Here is a 21,433-nt window from a genome sequence, read left to right as displayed (position 1 = left end):
TCGGCGGGCGACGTAAAGGTACGCGTACGACTGCGCGGTAGTCGAAAGCGCACGGCATATCCGCGGCCGAGATGTTTCCCGTCGTGCGGGCACTCGGCCATGCCGCAGCTTCCCAGGCGCCACGATGATCGACGGCAGTCGTCAAGAATGGGTGCCGGCACACTAGCTTGGACACGCATTAATAGCCGCTACCCTACACGTACGGCAACACGCCTAGTTAGTGCCTCGGGCCACGAACCATTCGGCCCATGCAATACATCCATCGGTGGAAGGTGCTGTCGTGTCGAGCTGTGCCGTCACGGGCCATGTTGTGACTGCTCCCGGGGACACCTCCAGGCCAGGAACATGGCGCTGAAGGCTCTCCTCCAGCCTCTGTTGACGATAGCACCATGGCGGTGTGTGATGATTCTTGCTCGAACCCAACGCCAGCGAGGCCGTCAACGAGCCGCGCATGCCATTCCTCGCTCCTTCATCCATCTCCGATTGTTGTTTCGTGTCCAGATGAAACTGCTCGCTGGGATCCGTGCATGGAGGGGATGGATCAAAGCACGGCCAGGCGACTCGAACGGGGACGTGGGGATTCGTTGATCACACGGCGTCTGCCGATGGCATACCTCCGTTTGCATTCATTCATTCACGGTCAGGGTTCCGAGAGGCCGACACATGAAATTCGGCACATGGCGGCATGCCCGATAAACCAAGCCCACGACCACGAGGATGTCGTCGTTCTCCGCACGTCGCACAAACCCTTCACCTCGCTGGCCTCTGGACTAAACGGATGACCTCGTCGTCAGGAGTTGGACCCGGACCACTTGGTTTCGGCGGCCAGTCTCGAGCGACTGCTGAGACCACCGCCTCTCCCATTGCCGGCATGGGCACTCGAGGATGGGGAGACGGCTCCGTCGAGTGCGAAACCTCGGGAGACTGGTAGCTTGGCTGCCTGGAGACGCGGAGCCACGCAGCGCAGGACGTCGACTTGCAGACGGTGTCGAGAGCCTACTGGCCATGACCGGCTGCTGCGAAGGCGACGAAGCCGGTGAGTGAACCGCAAGTGCAGTGGTTCGTGGATTCGACGACGACAAGGCCTTGTGAATCCCACCGCATCCCAAGCACACGAGGGCATTGAATAACAAGACCACCTGTGCGTGCGTACATGCACGATTCGGGAGCCTGATCCTCGCTCCAGTGGCGCACGGGTCGTCGGCTGGTCAAGACATGCAAGATGCCAAAAAGCGGGACGTCGACGGCTGTAGTATCCTGTCGCCCCATTCGGCGAAGGGTGATGGGGCGGGCAGTTCTGGTCGCTTGACCGCCTTGCACGGATCAACCATCAGCCTGGCCCCGCGGTCGAAGGACCGCCAGATGACACGGCACTGCGATGGCCCCTAAAAACGAGCATGGCCTCGGACAGGCCTGGTTGGCAGCGGCTGCATGCGCAAGGACGATTCATTCCCGCGGCGTAAGTGTATGGTGCATATATAGCTTACACGACGGCTCAAGTATTGCCATGGTTCCGCTCAAGAAGGGTGACGAAAACCAAAGGCGAGCCGAGAGGGCGCCAGCGAGAAGTGAAAAGGGACGGATATCGAAAGGAGGCAAGATGAGAAGGAAGCTATCGACAAAAGGGTGAGATGGGCTTGCGACAGGGCCGAACGAGAAAGAGGCGGAGATTGACTGGTCAGCACCCCGTCCCACGTCCCAGTGGGTACTTGCGAATACATTACCAGGTGCCAAAGTAGCGACTCGGACCAACCGTACGGAGTACATGTGCAGTACTGCACATGTAGGGTGGAGCGGACATGGGCGGAAAGCACAATGTATCCAGGTATTGTTGCATGGTCTATTATGAGTATTACTCCGTACGGCTGGCGACACCTCATCCATGTGCGCGCACTTGTAGCGAGTGCGAGTACAAGTACGGTCTACGCAGAACATGTGTTCGACTACTCCGTACTTCATCTAAATTCTTCCCCACCTCGGTGGAGGTGAAGAGACAGAGGCGGCCGGTTTGGAGGGCGCAATATTGCATCGTCCTTCAACCCTCCTCCCTCATGTCTCGGATGGCGGGGAAGATAGTGAGCGGCGCAAGAACTGAACGTGTTTCGTTTACCTTAGTACCTGGTAGGTACCTAAGTAGTAGGTAGAGGCTAGGAGTACAAGCACATGTAGGCAAGGGCAGACACTTGTAGCACGAGTACTCCGTGCAGGTACGGAGTAATACCAGGTAGAGTCATTCATGACTTGCCTTCATGACTTGGTACTACTAGGTAGGTAACTAGTACCTAATTAGGTCTGCAGGCAGCAGGACTCGGCAACTTGTACGTGCTGTACTCCGTACAGTGGTTGTATGTGCTTGCGGAGTACAGAAGGTAAGTACTTGCATGCTGTCCACGCACGAGTACATGCACCCAACCGGTACCTTTGTCACGCACTCCCATGATACAGGTACGAGTTATTCCATAGTACCTTAGTACTTTGCACGGAGTACATTCAGTACGGTTCTAGCATTCACACACGCATGCGCGTAGTAGGGGTAGTACTGCGTGCAGCCAGTCGTGCTGGGACCACATGTAAGTAGGTGTACTGTATTATTACAAGCGCTGTGCCGCTTACGTGCGAGCAAGGGGTGGCGTCGGTGGGCCACTTGTGCCCCTCAAAAGGATCCTGGCGGCATCAACGCATTTCCACAGCTCATTGTTTGCTTGCCGCAGAGTGTCGCAGTGGACTCGTGATCGTAGATTTGGCGGGGGAGGGGGGGGGCAACCCCTGACGCAGGATTGTGGCCAAGGAAGACGTTGCCGCCGACGTCGTCCCTTGACTTTGGCTTGATGGATGAGGAATCGATCGATGATGCCTGATGCAAAGGCCACCTCCTGCAGGCCCCCGCACGAGACCTGCCGGCGGCGCAGGCCGAAGGCGGAGGGGATCACGAGTCTGCGACGGCCAAGCGGCGGAATCAATAGTACGGAGCAAACGCCGACCGAACCGAAGCTGCGATAGCCTACATGCACGCACAGGGCCAGCTCCCGCCTTCGAGAGGCGAGCGAATGGGACGACGGCACGACGCGCGACGCGCGACGCACCAGGCACCATGCACCATGTACGATGCACAATGTAATTATGATGCACGATGCCCGATGCCCGACGCTCGGGACACGATGCTCGGGCCATGCATGCATGCTCACTGGACGCTCGCTCTCGCTCTGCCGGTCCAGCTGCAACGCGCTTCGGCACCCCGAGTTCCAACCAGCCTTGCATCGTTGTGTTCTTGTACTTGCTTACTGTATGCAGCACAAGTACATAGGTGTTACTACTGGCTGGCGGGCAACTAACTACTAGGTACGTACTTGCATGTGCTCGACAGAGGACCCTCCAGTGTACTCCGTACTTATCGTAGTATGGCGCATGGGGGCCAAGGGGAAGGAAGGATTTTGATCCACCTGTCTGTCCATGGCCGCAAGTTCTCGTAGGTACCTGCACTAGCGCACTTGTGCCGCCAAGCCGGTGTCTATGCATGCACAGTGCGTGCTAAAGAACTCGTGATGGTCCGTTCATCTTGGTGTGCAGGTACACACGTACAGTGCTGTGTCGGTGGCGGTTCGGTGTGAAGTGAAGACAAGTTTACAAAGTACAACGTGCAGCTGTCGTGGGGGAATAAATTTTCCAGGGTAAAGAATATCGCGCCCAATTATTCTCGACACTCATCGTACCGTTCACACAAGGCACATGCAATGTAATTACTCAAGTACTTGTGCAAATGTACTGTAATCGATAGGTACAAGTGCTAAGAGCAGTGGTGGTGCCAGGTGTCAACTGTCCGTGCTCGCACTCGGCCGGCGAGGCGCGCATCCAATGAACAATTACTGTACATGTATTAATACTTATTACAGGTACGGAGTCGGTACTCCGTACTCCGTACTAGACACTGGTTTACATGTATCCATGTACAGCACTTTGCTGTGCTAGTACCGAAGGAGTGCCGGGCGTGGGAGGTGGATAACCGAGCCGCAGCAGATCGTGCCCAGAGCGGGCTGCCCAATTTCTCTCGCATCCACCACCCTCGCCTCTCCCTCTTGCTGGCATCACCTCCACCTCGTGGCACCCTTGCGCCATTCTGTGACAGCGGGCCCCGGCTTCTGGCAGTACATGTACAACTAGGAGTGCAGCACTCCGTACTTCGTACTTCGTACTTCGTACCTACTTAAGTACTTACAGCACGCTTGTGTTCTTGTACTCGCTTACTGTACTTCACCTACCTAGCTAGAAATTCTTACATTATTAATAATACTTACTTACAGTACTCCGTAGGTTGTCGGGAATCGGACAAGCAAGGAAGCCAGCATTGCTTCCTCGCCGTGCCAAAGCTGCTGCTACTACTAAGCTATCTTGTCCCCAACACCAATTCCTGGCGGTCCCTTGGACCTAATTCAGCCAACTACGACCTACCTGGTTAGTGTGTGCACACCCGTCATCGACCAGCCAATAGCTAGTGCTTTGCGTTTTGCCGTATCGTAGCAAGTAATATTGTACATGTACTCGCAAAGTGCTCCGTACTGTTGTTCAGTATGCTTCCTAGGTACCAGTACCTACAGTACGTCGTAGATAGACGGCAAACGACGACGGGCCAAGCGAGCAAAGGCAAGCAAGCAGGCAAGCAGGCAAGCAAGCAAGCAAACAAGCAAAGAGCTGAGAACTGTACGATGCCCACAAACTCGCACTCTCACACGAGCCAATTCTACCCCGTCCTATCCTGTCCTGTGCCATGTCGATCAAGCACGTCCTCGTCAGGCCTTCTTCACTTCCCTCTTAACCTGCGTCCCGTAACCGGTCCTTTGCTTTTGCCCTTTGCCCAATTCCTCGCTTACCTTCCCTTTTCGTTCGTCTCCTTTGCCAATACGGCCTAACATACCTTCGTCTCGGTGCTCTGGGATCCTCCATGCTTGTCTGCCACGTCGACCGAGTGTACCGACGAGGTACCGGAGGCACGAGGTACTGCGAGCAAGTACCTCGTCTCTACCTACCCTCTTGCCCGTCCTTGACCTTGACCTCGACCGCTTCCTCCCTTGGCCCTTGTGCTGTACATGTACAAGGCCTGTCTCGCCCATCATTCCTCATTCCTCAACAAGCATATTGAATAATTATCCCTCGACGAGGAGCCGCTTCTCTCGACGACTCTCGACTCCTACCGCGCACATTCCGGCCCATTGCACGAAACCTCCCGGCACCTTGACCGCCCTCGACGTGTTCCTGCATTCGAGCACGACAACTATTAGAGTCGCCCACCTCCGCTTCCCATTCCTGCTCACGATCCCCCCCCTCCAACTTTCTCTCTCGACATACGAGTACCGGTGGACATACATTTCCGTCCCATTCTTGGCCTTGGTCCTTTTTCTGCTTGCCTGCTCGTCCAACTGTCGCCATCACGTACGGGTTTTGTCACATAGTCGTCGCCCGTCTGCACAATCCTTGCCGTCAGTCAGTCGCCTTGGTGCATGTACATGCCGTCCGATACACGTACCCGACCGAACGAACCCTCACAACCGTACAATCACGACGCCGCCAACGACGCGAAGCACGACGCACACCGCACGACACTCGAGCACGCCCGCCACGGCTCCAGCCATACGGTACAGCAGCACGATCCGACACGATCCGACAGTGGTGGCATCCCGGGGGTCAAGCGTCGCCAGAGTTTCAGCTCGCACCTCCACCCTCTTCCGTCAAAGCCTGGTAAGCATCCGCACATGTCCTACTGCCCCTCGACCCAAATTGCTCGTACCGCATGCCCGCACGACCGTACGACCGCACGACGGGAGTGCCTCGAGCCCCAGGCCCCCAGCATCGACGCCATTGAAACCCGCAGAGGCTGCCGGCCGCAATCTTGAACCGTGCATGCCCCATCCAACCCCATTGCCCGACCCCCCCCCATAGCCCATGCGTCACTCGCCTGTTGGAATCAGCCTTACCAGCAGCGTCGGGCCCCGTATTTTTGCCTCTACCCCAGGCCTCTTCCCTTCTCCCGTCGTCGACCCTTCACCCCTGCTCGTTGGGCCTGCAGACAGACGCTGACGTGCCTCCGACAGTCTCAGCCTCGAAAACCTGTTTCGCAAAGACGCTGGTCTGCCTGCGAAAGCAAGACGGATCTATCACCTTCGACGAAGAGCAGCACAGTACAGGAACACGCGAGCACCTGTCCGTTCCGTTCCACGTGCCCAGCCGACAAGCAGCCGGCCAGACGTCTCTCGGTGCAAGGGCCGAAGCCATCGTTCAGCCTGCGTCGCGACGAGCAGGACGCGTGAGGAGAGTCTTGATTAGTGTGGCCTTGCCTGCATGCGACCTGTCCTTTGGTGCAGGTGGTATGCAAACTGCTCGCCCTTGGTGCCTACCTACGTCAAGCCGAAGCCTATTCCACGCCTGCCTGTGAAGCGAAGCCTTTGAAAGCAAAAGCATCCGCCAACCATCGACGAACCGGCCCAGCCCATTGAAGAAATCGTCCCGAGCCGGTTTTTTTTGCTCAGTCTTGCAAGCACCGATCGACCTTCGATGGCCACTGCAGTGAGTCCTCCCCCCCCGTTCTCGCTTTCTCCATCGCCTTCTTCGCTCGTCCGGCACTTCGCCGTCCTTCCTCGCCGTCGCTACCTACCGCGTCCGAGGGGCTCGTGCCTTGTCTCAAGGGATGCCATGCACCACCCTCTGGCTAGCGCTCGCGGAAAATGGCTTAGGTTCGCCCGCTGTTACCTCCTCCCCCCCCCCCCCCCCCCTTTCCCCTTCCCAGCAGCGGCTGCCTAGTACTGTAGCTGCTGCCACTGCCTGCGCCAGGGCGGGCCCCCACGTCCCTTCCACACTAGTACCGACGCCCTACCGAGGCCCTATCGAGCCCCTACCCACGTCGCTCTCTAGTGGCGGCCTAGACGCTTAGACTCCACACACCGCGGTCAAGGTTCTGTTTTGCCTGCTGGCATCGTGGTTTCGACCTCGTCTGCCTGGTCCTGACCTTGTTCTATATATTCTTTCTCTGCCGACTTTGGTCTTCTCTCCATTCCAGTCGGCTCCTCTCTCGCTCACCTACCATTCATAGACGCGACCGAGGGGATTCCTGAACCTCAACATGGCGCCCGGATCGAGCGACAAGCACCAGCCGCCCATGGGCCGTGGCTTCTCCGGCTCTCACCTCTACCCGAACAAGAACATCTGGACCTCGTCTCTCTCCAGCGCGCGCGAGAGATCCATCAACTCCCAAGGTGCGTTCGTGCCCGTCGCATCGTCGGGTCGTGACGCCGCCCAGCCGCCCGTCGGCCTCGCTCGCCGTGCTCACACCATGTCTGCAGACAGCGACGAGAACCACGCCGGCTCGAGTGCGCTGAATGCAAACTCTGAAGCCCACGTCTGGGCCTCGTCCTCGAGCCCTTGGAACTCCGAGAATGCGCACCGCTCTTCCAGCACCTCGCCCAGCCGGACCCGCGACGGCTCCCTCGCCAGCGGCTCCGCATACTTCGACCAGCAGCAGCCCGCCGCCATCGGCCACAAGGCTGGCGGTGCCTTCGCCGCCAAGACGTTCCACGACGAGTCGGCCGGCTATGCCTCGGCCTTCACGTCGCAGCAGCGAAGCACCCACGACACGGCCGCCTACATGGAGTCCATGGCGGCGTACGCCCAGCAGAGGGAACCGAGCCTCCCCCCGTCGCGCCAGTCGCAAGGCTCCCCGGCCTTCCCGGAGCTCTATCGTGGCGTCCCAACCCCGAGCGGCGCTCTGCCCTCCCAGCGCCACGTGGCCGGCCACCAGCCTGCGTCCTACTCGACCCAGTCGGCGAACCAGCGAGCCTTCAATCTAAACAAGCAAATCGACGACGACCTCTTTGCCCAGGTTCGCAGGATGACCCTCGATGGCTCGGCGAGCTCGGCCGGTTCGTACTCGCCGGCCCAGCAGCAGTCTTTCCAGTTCAACCCTGGTTCGCAGCCATGGGTCGGCGAAGGCGGCGGCGGCCCGCCGCGGTATGACCCCGTTGCCGCGCAGTATGCCGCCATGAGACGACCCTCCGACCAGCTCTCTCAGGGACCCAACTACCGCCTCGATTCCAACAGCAGCCCTCGATCGTACCAGCCGAGCCCGGACGCCTGGGCCGCCCGGCCGGCTTCGCGTCAGCACAGGCCCTCCGAGTTCGACCGCCGTCCTACGGCCGTGCAGTACGCCTCCCACTTTCATCCACCCTACTTCCCGAGCCAGTATTCCTACCCCAACATGCCCGTCCAGTACGCTCCCGATTATCTCGACCCTTACGGCCAAAGCTTTCGCAATCACCCCATGATGGCGAGCTACGGCATCCACACCATCAATGCCGGATATTCCATGTCGGCGAACTTGCCCCATATGAAATCGGCTCGGGAGCAGGACATCGGCAGAGTCTTGCGAAGCCAGCTTCTCAACGACTATCGCCTCAACAACAAGGCCAACAAGCATTGGGAGCTCAAGGAAATTTACAACCACATCGTCGAGTTCAGCGGCGACCAGCACGGGTCCCGCTTCATTCAGCAGAGGTTGGAGACGGCCAACAGCGACGAGAAGGAGCAGGTCTTCCGCGAGATCGAGCCGAATGCCGTCCAGCTCATGAAGGACGTGTTCGGAAACTACGTCGTGCAGAAGGTCTTTGACCACGGCAACCAAGTCCAAAAGAAGGCGCTGGCGGAGAAGATGAAGGGCAAGGTCGTCGACCTGTCCTTGCAAGTCTACGGCTGCCGCGTCGTCCAGAAGGCGCTCGAGCACGTCCTCGTCGACCAGCAGGCCGAGCTGGCCCGTGAGCTGGAGCCCGAAATCCTGCGAGTCATGAGGGATCAGAACGGCAATCACGTTGTGCAGAAGATCATCGAGCTCCTGCCGCGACGGTACATTGACTTCATCGTCAGGTCCACCCGCGGGCAGGTGCCCGCCCTCGCCTCGCACACGTACGGCTGCCGCGTCATCCAGCGACTGCTGGAGTACGGGACCGAGGCCGACAAGGCTGAGTTGATGGCGGAGCTGCACGCGTCGGCCGGCATCCTCATCATCGACCAGTACGGAAATTACGTGGCCCAGCACGTCATCGCGCACGGCACCCGGGAGCACAGGGAGCGCATGATCGAGCTAGTCATGACGCAGGTGCTCACCCTGTCGAAGCACAAGTACGCCTCCAACGTGGTGGAGAACTGCATCGAGTTTGGCTCGGCCGAGCATCGAACCAGGATTCGCGAGTTGCTCACGACGCCCGCCAGCGACGGAACCAGCCCCCTCCAGCAGATGATGCGGGACCAGTACGGCAATTACGTGATCCGTGAGTCTACAACCGAACCGATGGCTGCCCTGGCGCGTTTACTAATGCAGATGGCAACAGAGAAACTGCTGGACCAGCTCCACGGCGCCGAGCGGGAAGCCTTTGTCGAGGATATCAAGCCCCAGTTCTTCAGCCTCAAGAAGAATGGCGCGACGAAGCAGCTGCAAGCTCTGGAGAAGCTCCTCGAACTGGGACCCGCCGGTGAATATGCTCACGGCGAAGCCAACTCGCCGGTGAACACACCTCCCCTGACCGACGCGACGAATAGTTCTCAGGGCAGCAGCCCTCCCAGCAGGCAATCGGTTGCCGTTGCCATGCCCAACAGGGGTGCCGTCAAGAGAGGCGCCTTCGTCGCCCCCAGGGTCCGGCCAGAGGAGGCATGAGTCACGACGTCGCCTGCCATGCTCGATCTGGCCTGGACCTGAACTTACCCGATTTGCATCGTGACAATGAACCCTTGGAGCAATTCTCCAATCCAGATGCGCCATCGCATTGCATTTCTAGCACTAGCCAGACGAGCACTTTAGACGATACATGGTCCTCTACAAAGATTCGCGAGAAACATATTCGGCATACGCATTCATACAACATTGTAATACATGTTCTAATCGAAGGGGGGAGCCGGGATTCAAATTCTCTGCTGGATTATTTCACCGTTATAGCAAACACTGGGGGTCATTCTGGATATGCACAAAGCAGACTCGTGGGTACAGAATGGATCCATCCTGGGAAGGAGATTTCCCTCATCCTGGCTCGGCACCCTATCCACGCGTATTGGGGAAAACAACGAACAAAAAGAAGGGTTTGGGAGTTTTTGAGTATGATTTTTACACCCGTTTCGTTTTGTTCAAATCCGTCGCTTCGGCACTTGCGATTGGGGTAGGGGGCGGAAGGCTCTCAGTTCGGCACAATGGCTGGAGTCATCGATGAGGAATGGAACAGGTGTATACTGTATTGGGAAGGCGGGATGAATGGATTCGCGCAGCGTTGTATTGGTCTAATCCCCGATGGAATGCTCGTTTACAACGTTTCTAGTCGATAGGCGTAGAAATCAATATTAACTAATACTGCTATGAGTATGCTTCTGCGTGTGCGTTTCCAGTTGTTCATCAGTGTGCAAGTAAGTATTACGGAGTAATACTGTACTCCGTATAACAAGTACATGTAAGTACTTAAAGTATTTGCACTTGGAGCGGCAAAACGTCGGTCTTTCGGAGACTCGGGGACCAGGAGAGCTCTCCTGTCGCCGTGAACCAAAAGTACTTGTACAGTACCTTCGACAGCGGTAGATTTGCCTATTCAGGCTAGTGACGGGTGATTAATTGCTAGTATTTATACCTGTAGTACACTTAAGTACTTACTTATACTTATACAAGTCCATACCTAAGTACTTAAGTAGACCTACGGAGTACTCCGTACATGTACAGTAATTACAGTAAGTACAGTACACTCAAACCCAAGCACTCGTAAATACTTCCTGTACTTGTACACAACGCCATCGACCTCAAGAGATGGAGAAACGCACAACGGAATAGCAAGAAGCAGCAACCCCACCATCTCTCCGCCCTTTCCTTTTCGCCCCAACCACGTCGCCCGTCTACATCCCCAACTCCAACTGCCGCACGGGCAGTCGTCGATTCCCATGCCGGCCGGGACCCCCCTCATGTTTTTGTATCCTCACCTGTTGCGAGCCGCTTTGAGGCGTGGTGCAGCAGGTGGAAGGGGAGGGGGAGCTTGCGCGGGCGCGGCGGCGGCGCGAAGGGCGAAGGGCACGTTTGCCCCGAGGCATGGGAAGGCGATCGAGCCATCAGTCTTGGGCAAGCAGCAAAACCAGCCGCTGGATGGGCAGGAGGTATCGACGCCAACGTTGACGGCGACGCAGCATGCAGACGGAACACCTGCGCCGAGCCAGCGATCTGCTGTCAAGCTCAAACCCAAGCCCAAGACTGAGCTTGAGCCCGAGCCCGAGCCGGAGCACGCGGAGCAGGGAAGGATGCGGGCAGTTGAAGAAGAAGGCGAATCGACTTCCGCGGCCAAGCCAGCAGATTCAGAGCAAGCCCTCGAGCCAGAGACAATGCCGAGAATCGAAGCGAGCGAACCGGCAGCAACGGCGAAGACCGAGCCGACGAAGTCGGAAGGACTTATCGAGGAGGACATGAAGCAGGGCGGACCTGTCGATACAGTGCTTCTCATGCCTGGCCCCGCGGAGACTGCGAGGCAGCACCCGCACCTTTCACCACCCCCGTACGTCCACCATTTCGACAGCTACTCGCTGGTCAAGCAGCTGCAGGACGGAGGATATACGCAAGCTCAGGCGACGACGGCTATGAAGGCCATCCGGGCGCTGCTAGCACAGAACTTGGACGTGGCACAGCAGAGCCTCGTGAGCAAGAGCGATGTGGAAAACGTGAGCCCCGCATGCCCAGTCCAGCTCATAGCTCGGCACTGACAGACCCGTGATGCAGGAGACGTATCTGTTTACCGCCGCATGCTCAGAACTCGGCGCCGAAGTCAAGAACAACAGGAGGTTGCAAGATGAGCAGATGCGGCAGCAGCGGACGCATCTCGCCCACGAGGTGGACATCTTGACACAGTCACTCAACCAGGAGACGTTGACGCTGACGGACAACGTTCGCGGCATGTTCAACGACAGGAAGATGACGGTGCGGGAGGAGCAAAAGGCCGTCGACAGTGCCGTACGTGGACCGTGACCCTTCCCTTCCTTTCCCGTCCTGTCCCGTTCAAGGACGCTCAGTGACTGGCAAACAGATCCAAAAAATCACCTACAAGATGAGCATCCTGCTGAGCAGCGACAGCAAGTCGGAGATTGAGGGTGTCCGATGGATCCTTATCCGGCGCTCCGTCCTTGGCATCATATTCATGGCAATCCTGACGCTGGGCATGCTACGATATGCGACCTACGTCGGCCAGCAGAACAAGCAGGAGGCGGAGCGAAGCGAGAAGGAGAAGGAGGCACTGCGCAAGGACGGGGGCAAGACGGACCGCAGCGCCCCTGTCGATGCTGCGGCGATTCTTGCGGCCAACTGATAGAAAACGCCAGTGAACTGCGCTTGAAAGCCCTTGACCCAGACCTCGTGTTCTCGAGAGCATCTCAGGCGCCATGACATGGAAGCGCAGGCAGGGCGGGTCGGTTGGTGTGTAATGCGTCTCTACGATGCATATTAGAGATTGGCTCGCCATTCTGAATGTGCCCCTTCTGCCGCTGTCCAATCCAGCTCGAGGACACGAGGCCCTTACTCGAGCAAAAATAGAATGGTGTTGGACGGGGGGAGACGGGTGGGAGTATTGACAATGTTAAAAGTGAGCAGCGTAGAAGTGATATCAGCGTTCTGTATGAGTTGGACGGTTTTGTTGAAGTGACGATCCGGCCAACAGCATACAGTACTGTGCTACGTATTACTCCCTACTTTTAGGTACATGAGGCGCCCTATGGCAAGTGTACCGTCATCGCTCCCCGCCCATCATATACTTACTTACTTACAGGCTATCACGTGCCCACGCTCCGCTCCACCATGAAGCTGCCCCACCACCACTCAGCGCGTCGTCGTCGCTGACGCAACGACCGCGATTTCAACTTCCGCAACCTCGACTCAGCCGCAAAGAAGAGAGAGGGTGACTCAAAAGCGCATAGTCACGCCGAGTACGGCACTGGACGTCGGAGCAACGCACCGACTATGCCCGACGCTACCGTCGACGGGCCTCCGGCCGAGCTCTCCGCGGACGGATCCCGAAGACGAAGTGCTCCAGGAAGCACGGCAGAATCACGGGAGCAGGAGCACGAGAAGCAGCCGGAAGCAGGAGACAGTGGTGTTGGGGAGACACCAGTCTCGCCGCCTCTTCCTGCGCGGCACGTTCCCATCACGGCTGGCCCGCGCGCCGCGCGACTGCAAGATATCTATGCGCAGGCGCTTCGTCATACGCTCAGCAAACTCGCCGCCTGGGACAACTTCGCCGGCTGCTACCCAACAGTGGCGGCCCGCGCAGAAACCGTGCTCCGGCAGGTCCAGGGGCAGATGGTAAATAGGATGCGCGAAAAATGCGAGGTGAAAGAGTCCCCTCCCCGGACCATTGTAGGCGCGAGGAGAATGGGCGTAGTGCTGACTCTACGGGACCGTATAGAAGGAGTTTGAGAACATACTCGTCGCGCGGAACGTCGTTGTCAAGCTGAATGAGCTTGAGTCCCTTATCGATGATGCCTCAGCGCGACGGAAAGACGCCTCCTCGTCGGCGGTCGAACCGATACCGTACGTGAAGCCCTATGGGCACTACCTCCCTCGCACTCGCAGGGTAACCAGCCTGCATCACATATTTGCTGATCTCTCGCCCGTATTCTTGCAGCCCGCACCTGCTTCCCCCGCCGACCATACTCTCCGCCCACTTGTCACCAGCGCTCGCGCCGCACCAGTCGCTCCTCAACGCGAAGCTGCAAACAACACAGTCGCAAAACGCCCTGTTGGCGGATCATGTGCGAGGTCAGCACGCTGAGATCGAGGATCTGCTCGCGCGCCTCGAAGCTGCCGCCGATGATGTCCGGAGCGCGAACCGCGCGCTCGGTGCCGTCGCCTCCCAGATTGCCGAGGAAGCTAGGGATGCAGTTGTGGGGACGCCCTGAGATGGTCAAACGATACGGTTATGTAGCGATTTTGTTTTCTTCCGTACGATGATGTAGCATAGGGTTGGACGATGTATGATGTGAAGGGGGAAAAGTGAATGAGCGTTGGTTGGCTTTGCGCGTACGGATACTACGCAGCTTGCTTCTCCATGGAGAGTGGCATGTATTCAGGAGCCTATTTCTCAGCTGTGGACATGATCCGCATGGGTTGTCCGCAATAGTTGCACACAGATAGATGGTGCTCAAACAAAGACAGTGAGGGGCTATCATGATGAATCATTTACCATTGAACGTATAAAACGGCAACAGGCCTGACTGGAGCAGAATGACACCGTACTGGGTGCTGCAATGTCAGGAACAACATTTATGCACGAAACTTACCCGAGATAGTATGCTTGGGCGGTCCCGGAGATGAATGCAGGAGTAAAGCACCACCATGCTTACACTCCGTGTTGCGCGGACTCGAATGGATATAGCATCACTCTTCCAGCAGACTCGTGGATGTCGGGGACTCTCATTGCCTGCACGAAGAATATTTTGGTATCGTGTCCACCCTAGGCTTCTCCCGTCAAATCCTGAGAGAGTCACTCATGTAGCGACCCTCTCGCCAGACATGCCGTTCTGAGGATACCGCGGTCCGGAATGCCGATACGTTGCGCAGCCGAACGGACAAAACTCATTCCCTGAACGCCGCCCCCACGCTGATGCATATCCAAACAGTGCTCCTGCAGCCGCGATGCAGCTCATGCACCCTAGGAAATTCGACTTCATCTGCGGCTCCTGGTTCCTGATGCCACCAACGATTGGGGCTGCCACCTAAGCAACTATTCCTTTATCGACGTGCGTCACAACCCAAAGTTCCAGGCGATGGCCCTAATATATGAAGAGGATTCCAGTGGTATAATCGACGAATAGTAAATTCCGCGTCCAGGTCCGAGCCCTGTCCGAGTCAAGTTCATCGTTCATCTCCAGGTCATATCTATGGCTGACGGGGTATAAAACTCCCCAAACTCCACCATGGGGGTAGAAAATAGCGGATAGCATTCAATCTCGTTCGACACTTGGGCAAACTTGCAAAAATGGATTCTTCGAGATGCGAACTGTCGCAACCGAAAATGACGGATGGGATCGATACTAGATCGCTTGGACATCTGCAACCGATCGACAAATCTAGATTCTCGAGTTTTCGGTATGGATGACTTGCCATGGCCCAAAGTAGTCGATCTCTCCGTAGTTCGGTGGGAGAACACGGACCATCTTTCCCGTCTTCCAGTCGACGTACCACTGCTTGCCCTTACTAATGATGTAGTTGGACTTGCGAGGGCTCCTGAAGAGAAGGTTGCTATAACAGAGCTTGGCGTAGAGTAGGTCGTGAGCACTCGACCACCTATGCTCGGGGAACCACTTTCCCGTGTGCGGATCGATCGACACGTTGGAGTACGTTGTCGTGCTCATTCGGCGGGGTCTTTCCATCCGGGGCGGCCCACGCATCTCATTCTGACCGGCGAGGGTCGACGGCAGCGGGTGAGACGGTTGGGGAAGTCGTTCTGCCGCTGATGGATCAGGCTCGGACGACAGCTCGGAAGGTCGCGATGTCGTTCGCGCTAGAACCCCAGAGGAAGAATCCCGGTCCGGTGGTTGGCTGTCAGATTCTGCGGATGCCGTGGCCGTATAGCCCGGAAGCGCAGGCGACTGGCCCTGAAACCAACGAACTCGCTGGATACGTGGGATGGACATATCGCGGGGGAAATCCCGGTCGTCGATGGGCGCGGCTACGTCGATGGCTGCAAACAAACACTCAAGCCACTTCACAAAGGTGCTTAGCTCGATGCAAGAAAGTAGGAACTGATCCGTCTCCGCCCGTATTCGGATGACGTAGCGGCGTCTACACACACAAGTTGTCAGCGCTCACGTCCGTCGTCACGCCAATGGTGATGCCGATCCGGCGGATGGGGCGAGACAACGCTGTGAGAAGGAGAGACCTTACTTGTCGTAGTCGGCAGCTATTCCGGCGTCTGCATGCAGCAGGCTGTAGCTCTTTTCCAGTTTCGATTTCCTCACCCACGGAGGGTTGTCGGGTGATATGGTAGGGCCGTCCCTGGTCTTACCCCATCCCCAGTCCTTCTTCGCATTGTAGACGTTCAGAGCGGTTCCGTTGAGGGAGACAAAGACGTCGTGCCAGTGGCGGTCTTCGGCTCTCTTGATCGTGTGCTCGATTTCATGTTTCTTGGCGAAGACTCCTTCGATGCTCACGGCGCTCCAATAGTCCGGCAATGGCTCGGGGCCTTCCTCGGCTCCGTCGCGATGCATGTCGGCGTGAGCAGCTGTGGCCGACCCGCTTCCCCTTCGGCCCTTGCTTCGCAGTGTGAGCTCTTGAATCTGACCGGCATCGGCTCGCCCCGGAGAGCTAGACCGGTACGGTGGTGGCCGGGACGGGCTGCGACGGGGTGCAATCATGATGCGGTTATAGCGCATGTCCTCCTCCATGGAGTACCGCCGCCGGAGAGGCGGCGTGGTATCGGCGTATGATGGTCCATTGTCGGCGGACGGGTCGCGGGGATCCATGGGGAACCGGCAGCCCTATATGCGCCGACGGCTGACGACTCCGTCGGAAGGGGCTGCAGGGAAGAGCGGGAGAAGTCAGTTTGACAACAGCTAGCGTGCGAACGTGGGACTCACAAGCAGGCCTCGTCCTAACAGAGTCTCCGCCGAAGGAGTCGACGAAATATGTGCTCATCACGGCCCACTTCACGTCAAAGCAGGTTGGAGAGGGCGACGAGCGAAGGCGAAGGGGTGTTTGCGCAATCAAGGTGACGTGGTTACAGTGCGGAGGCTCTTTTGCTAGTGCTGATGAAACATCAAAAGTGCTGTACGAGAGCGAGTGCGGGTTTGGGCCTGCCAGGTGGGAACGGCGATAAGTAGGTATGGGCCAAAGAGCCGAGACATGAACTGTAACCGGAAGGTTGTGATGATGCCAGTACCAGGACACGGTCGAAGTGGGTAGTACTGGGCATGTAATGTAAGTGCAAGTACGGTTGTAAGCGTATGGTTACGTACGGGGTGCGGAGGAATCGTGGGATCGAAAAGGGTGCGGAACGGTGCGTCAGGCCAAAGCAAAGGCAAAAGGGCGGAGCGGGAGGACCAGCGGCGCCGCAACGGCAGATGAACAGAAATTCTGACCTAATGTACGTTACCGGGGAGGGGTGTCTCAAGTCGTGACGTTGGATGATGGTCGTAGATGCAAGGCTCCCTGTCGTGTCGGACGATCCAAGGTGATGCCGGTTGTGGAGCACAGCCAGGTCAGCGGCTCTGGACCGAGAGTGGAAAAAGAAGGGCGTGGGTAATTCTATATGTACTCAGTGCAAGGACTCGTCACGAGTAGACCATTGAGATTGAGCATGACAGGCTGCTGAGAGGGGGGTGGTGAGGAAGTGACACCAGCGGTCCACCAAGACATAAGGCTAGGAGAAGCTGCGATTGGGCACCGGATCTTCGAGCACCAAGTCCGTTTTTTAACCTCGACCAGAGATGAAAATAGAGAAGAGCGTGAGATAAGATGGACGAGCAACAATGAACGTCAAGCTCTCGGTGCTGATTTGTTGCAAGCGTTCTTGCCTCGTGCTCGACCGAGAGGGGAGGAACTCGATGGCGAACGAACGGGGAGCAGCGCCGTTGAGGGCGAAGAGCAGGACGCAAACCAAGGTGGAGCCTGTAAGCAGCAATAGTGGCCAAGCGCGACGGTCCGAAAGCGGTCCGGGTATTTGTACCGACTGCCTGTACCAGCACTGCTGTGTATACTTGCGTGCCGAGTGGTGGTTGTAATCACCGTCTTGTCCGAGCGTGTGCTGGAGCGCTAATACTGGGTTGGAGGGGAGGTGACCCACGTCAGCAGTAACAGGCAGCTATTAGGTAGAAATATACGTATCAGTAGTATCGGGCGGGGAGACCCAACAGCATGCTCATGCGCTAATCCGCAGCTGGTAGGTGCCACGCCACAGCGTGAGACAATGCAAGTCGGAGAGAGCCGGACCTCCGTCGTGTGGGCGACGACGGCTTGGATCTGGAGCAGGATCAGGACAAGTACCCGGGCGCAATGGAAGGTGCATGCGTCATGCCGTACCCCTGGGATCATCGTGCGTTTCAATGCGCGCTCTTCGGCATACGAGCGGCGAGAATGATGGCTTGAAAATACGCCGAGGCAAAGCTGGTTCCCACCTCAGCGGTCACACACTGAGGGTGACATTGCGCGGTGGTTCCCACTGGTTTTAGCTGATGGAACGGGTGCAGGCTGGAGGCAGGCAGGCAGGCAGGCAGGCAGACAGGCCATGACCCGTGGTTGAAGCCGTGAGAACTCTGAGCGAGGAAGTGAAGCAATAGTAAAAAAGTGATGGTGAAGATTACTGGAAGCAGTGGCTCCTCCTTGACGTGCAGACCTTGCGCTATCGTGCCTGCCAGCTGCTGCAGAAGCTGGAGTCTCCCCATCGCATCGGCAGGTCCGTTCGAGGCTGCTCTTTCCACCACCAAGACCCTTCACCGCGTTATGGCATCGCATACGAAGATGTACAGATGGCGACGATTCGACGCCGTGCGCGCCTTCTTTTGCACCGTCAGGTCCTGCTGGTCGGATAATCGTCGTCCAACTGAAGCTGCCGGGATATCTGCCATCGTATCACATCTCTCGTTCCTCATCTCCATATCTTTGCCTTTGGCTGTGCTTCTGTACCAAGCAAGCCCAAGGCGGCCAAAAGGACCCAAAAGGACCATGTTCAGTAATTGCGGCCCGTGGGGAAAGGAAGAACGCCTGCCCAGCGTCCTGCGGCCACCCCTCTACTGCTACAAGTACATGTGAGTAGGCACTCTGTCTCTGCGTCATCCATACGAGGGATACATGGTGCACTGGGATAGAACTACATTTATACTCGGTATCTACGGTTCTCATAAGTACTTACAAGACACCTACTGTACTGCAGGTGTCTTGTTAGTACATGTACTGTAGGGAGTACAACTGCGTGCTAACAGGTACCGGATTCTGAGGGGTGGGCGCCGCCCCTGGCTGGTCACCCCTCGACCCCTGTCTCTCGCTTGGAACTTTTGCTCCAGACTCCTTCAACCTTCGACCTCGGCTGCCATCATTGCTCGATGGCCGTTGCATCCAATTGGAAATTCGTTGCACCGCGGTTTATGCCTTATGATTTCTCATTCAGCGGGCCAACATGCCGCCTTTGGAAAAGCTAGGACATCCACCATGAGTCTATTTTCGTACACCGTACGTGCAGCACTAGTACGTATAACATGTGCCATTTACGGAGTGTAGAGCTTGTTCGGAGCACTTGTAATACTTGCTAACTTAGTACTTATACTCGTCCTGCGGCGTGTACGAAGAAGACGTTGTACGAGGACGAGCGCTCCAGATCTGATCTCCCCCGTTCGTTTCCCTTGTAAACCCTTTCCAATAGATACAAAAATAAAAGAAAAAATGACGTCGCTGGGAAGAGATGCATGGAAAAGCAAAGAAAGGCCTCCAGGTTGGTGTCCTTGATAAACCCGCAAATACGCAGTCGCATTCTCATGTAGGTAGGTGTACGTGCCTGAATATGCACCAAGACCCCCCCCCCCCCCCCCCGTCATGCTCAGGTGGCAACGAACACAGATTCCGTGCACCTCGGCGGACGAACTCCGAGAGAGACCGAACTATCGCTGGTCCACCCGTCGTCGTGGTTTTCCCCTGCTCGCACCGACGGCCAGAGCAAAAAATATTATTGCTCGCTTTTGTTGCTAATGCGTACACGCCACCCCCCCCCCCTTCCTCCACCAGCGCTCTCGCTACCAACATGATGGGATACTCCTTCGTCGGCCTTATTATTTTTTGCATCGGCAATGTACTTACCGATACTTTACTTCCGCCCATACACACACCCCGCCTGGGCTCTGTGCTCTGGATTATCTTCCGTCTCCTCCCTGCGACTCAGCACTCCCGCCAGCCAAAACCTTCACCAACCGATAGACAACCATCTGCGGCTTCGCTGTCGACGGTCGCGTGCGAGGCAATGCAGCCTATGTACGAGCGCAGGGTGCAGGCCTGCCACCGGCAAGGGTACCCTCATGTACATCAAGGATGGATGTGCAGGTTTGGGAGGAAGCAACCTGTACCGTGGCCCTTGGACGAGCTCGAGCCAAGTAATCATCTGTCTGGTACCTACCAATTCTTCACCAACAACATGCCAAGAGCGCATCTCTTTCATATTATCCATCGTTCGGGCTCGCCAACCGTCGTGTGACCCTTCCACGGATGCTCGGCACACAAAACCTGGGCATATCCATCGACCACCTCGCACCGACCGCGTCCTGGTTGCATACACCGTCGATGCACTGTATGCACTCGTGCGCATGGCCATGCTCGTTCGACGACCTATCTACCGTGTCTCTCTCGTGCCCTGTAGGCAATACGCGTAGGGTTAGATGTGTCTGTCGTGGTGAAGACAACTGCTCTACGAGCAGTGAGCACATGTCCGTACAGTACTTGTAGTTGTACACTTGCTCGTCCCCGCGGGAAGCCATCCCTGCTGGTGGGGACTGTCTGTCGCGCTTCGGCGAGTCTCCACTGCTTCGAGAAGGTCCCCGCCGTTCACCGTTTGACCGATGCATGTTGATCGCACGACCATAGTTGTATTGCCTTTTCTTCCTTGGTACGGACTGTTGCTGACCAAATGGCCCTAGATGTACTTCTGGACTCTTCCTGGTTCGCTTGACCGAGGGCCAAGTTGTGTTGTCCCAAAGAACCCACCACTCGCCTCCTAGTCCTGCCGGAAGGTCGCACAAAGGGGGCCTGATGCCATGTGTCGGCGTCTCCAACAATACAACCGATCCCCCCCCCCCCCCCCGGCAGACAGCAGACGACGTGTTGTGCTGCTAGGCGAGAGGATATGGCCAGTTGCAGGATCTGACCGGACAAAGGTTCCTTCCCGCGTCTCGCCCCCTGTTACACCTGACCACTGCGCCTTACTTGGTGCCCCGCCGAACGTCGTCCTCGAGCTCCTATCTGTGCTCTCGTGGGTCATCCTGCTCCGTTCTTCTTTCTTTGGGCGATGGCAGGTACTTGGACACGGCGTATTTTACGATTGACGCTGTCGTATTCTCTCTTGCTCACCCTTCCGCCGTCTCGGGCGCAGCGTCCTCATGCGTACCTCACACCCCGCCGTGTTCACTCCCCGTCTGGCCGGCTACTCCGGTCAAGTTCGGAGTATGAATGGCTGTTAATTCGTACATGCTTCTCCCCTATGCTACATACCACAGTTGGGGTGGTTCAATCTCAAATACAAGAACAACCCAGTTCCTCCGCCGTCACCGTCATTGAATCAAGTCTAGCCAGCGGAGGGCCGTCGCTGGCTTGCTGCTTTGGTCCCTCTCCAAACAATGCAATGAGCGTCGACAACGGTCCCGTGCAGTGCTTGCCTGTTCGTTCTCGTCACTGTCCTCCGTACCCAGCAATGAATGT

General features: G+C 57.1%; 4 protein-coding genes across 4 annotated transcripts; 3 read left to right on the top strand and 1 right to left on the bottom strand.

The window, feature by feature from the left end:
* Positions 1-7,108: 7,108 nt before the first annotated feature.
* Positions 7,109-9,688, top strand: DCS_01285 (uncharacterized protein; the record flags this gene model as incomplete). The annotated part of the gene is made up of 2 exons (XM_040798619.1): positions 7,109-9,305; positions 9,366-9,688. The coding sequence occupies 2 exons, from the start codon at positions 7,109-7,111 to the stop codon at positions 9,686-9,688; spliced, it is 2,520 nt and encodes an 839-aa protein (XP_040659502.1).
* A 1,259-nt stretch (positions 9,689-10,947) lies between these two features.
* On the top strand, positions 10,948-12,353 carry DCS_01284 (uncharacterized protein; the record flags this gene model as incomplete). The annotated part of the gene is made up of 3 exons (XM_040798618.1): positions 10,948-11,712; positions 11,771-12,001; positions 12,075-12,353. 3 exons carry the CDS (start codon positions 10,948-10,950, stop codon positions 12,351-12,353), a joined length of 1,275 nt encoding a protein of 424 aa, XP_040659501.1.
* Positions 12,354-13,000: 647 nt separating this feature from the next.
* Positions 13,001-13,938, top strand: DCS_01283 (Kinetochore-associated protein NNF1; the record flags this gene model as incomplete). The annotated part of the gene is made up of 3 exons (XM_040798617.1): positions 13,001-13,396; positions 13,446-13,570; positions 13,665-13,938. The coding sequence occupies 3 exons, from the start codon at positions 13,001-13,003 to the stop codon at positions 13,936-13,938; spliced, it is 795 nt and encodes a 264-aa protein (XP_040659500.1).
* A 1,170-nt stretch (positions 13,939-15,108) lies between these two features.
* On the bottom strand, positions 15,109-16,503 carry DCS_01282 (uncharacterized protein; the record flags this gene model as incomplete). Its single annotated transcript, XM_040798616.1, has 2 exons — positions 15,109-15,823; positions 15,926-16,503. 2 exons carry the CDS (start codon positions 16,501-16,503, stop codon positions 15,109-15,111), a joined length of 1,293 nt encoding a protein of 430 aa, XP_040659499.1.
* Positions 16,504-21,433: the final 4,930 nt, after the last annotated feature.

This window comes from Drechmeria coniospora, chromosome 01, assembly GCF_001625195.1.
Source record: "Drechmeria coniospora strain ARSEF 6962 chromosome 01, whole genome shotgun sequence".
Taxonomy (NCBI): Eukaryota; Fungi; Ascomycota; class Sordariomycetes; order Hypocreales; family Ophiocordycipitaceae; genus Drechmeria; species Drechmeria coniospora.
Note: the sequence above shows the minus strand (reverse complement) of the source record. Positions and strands in the feature narration are given on the sequence as shown.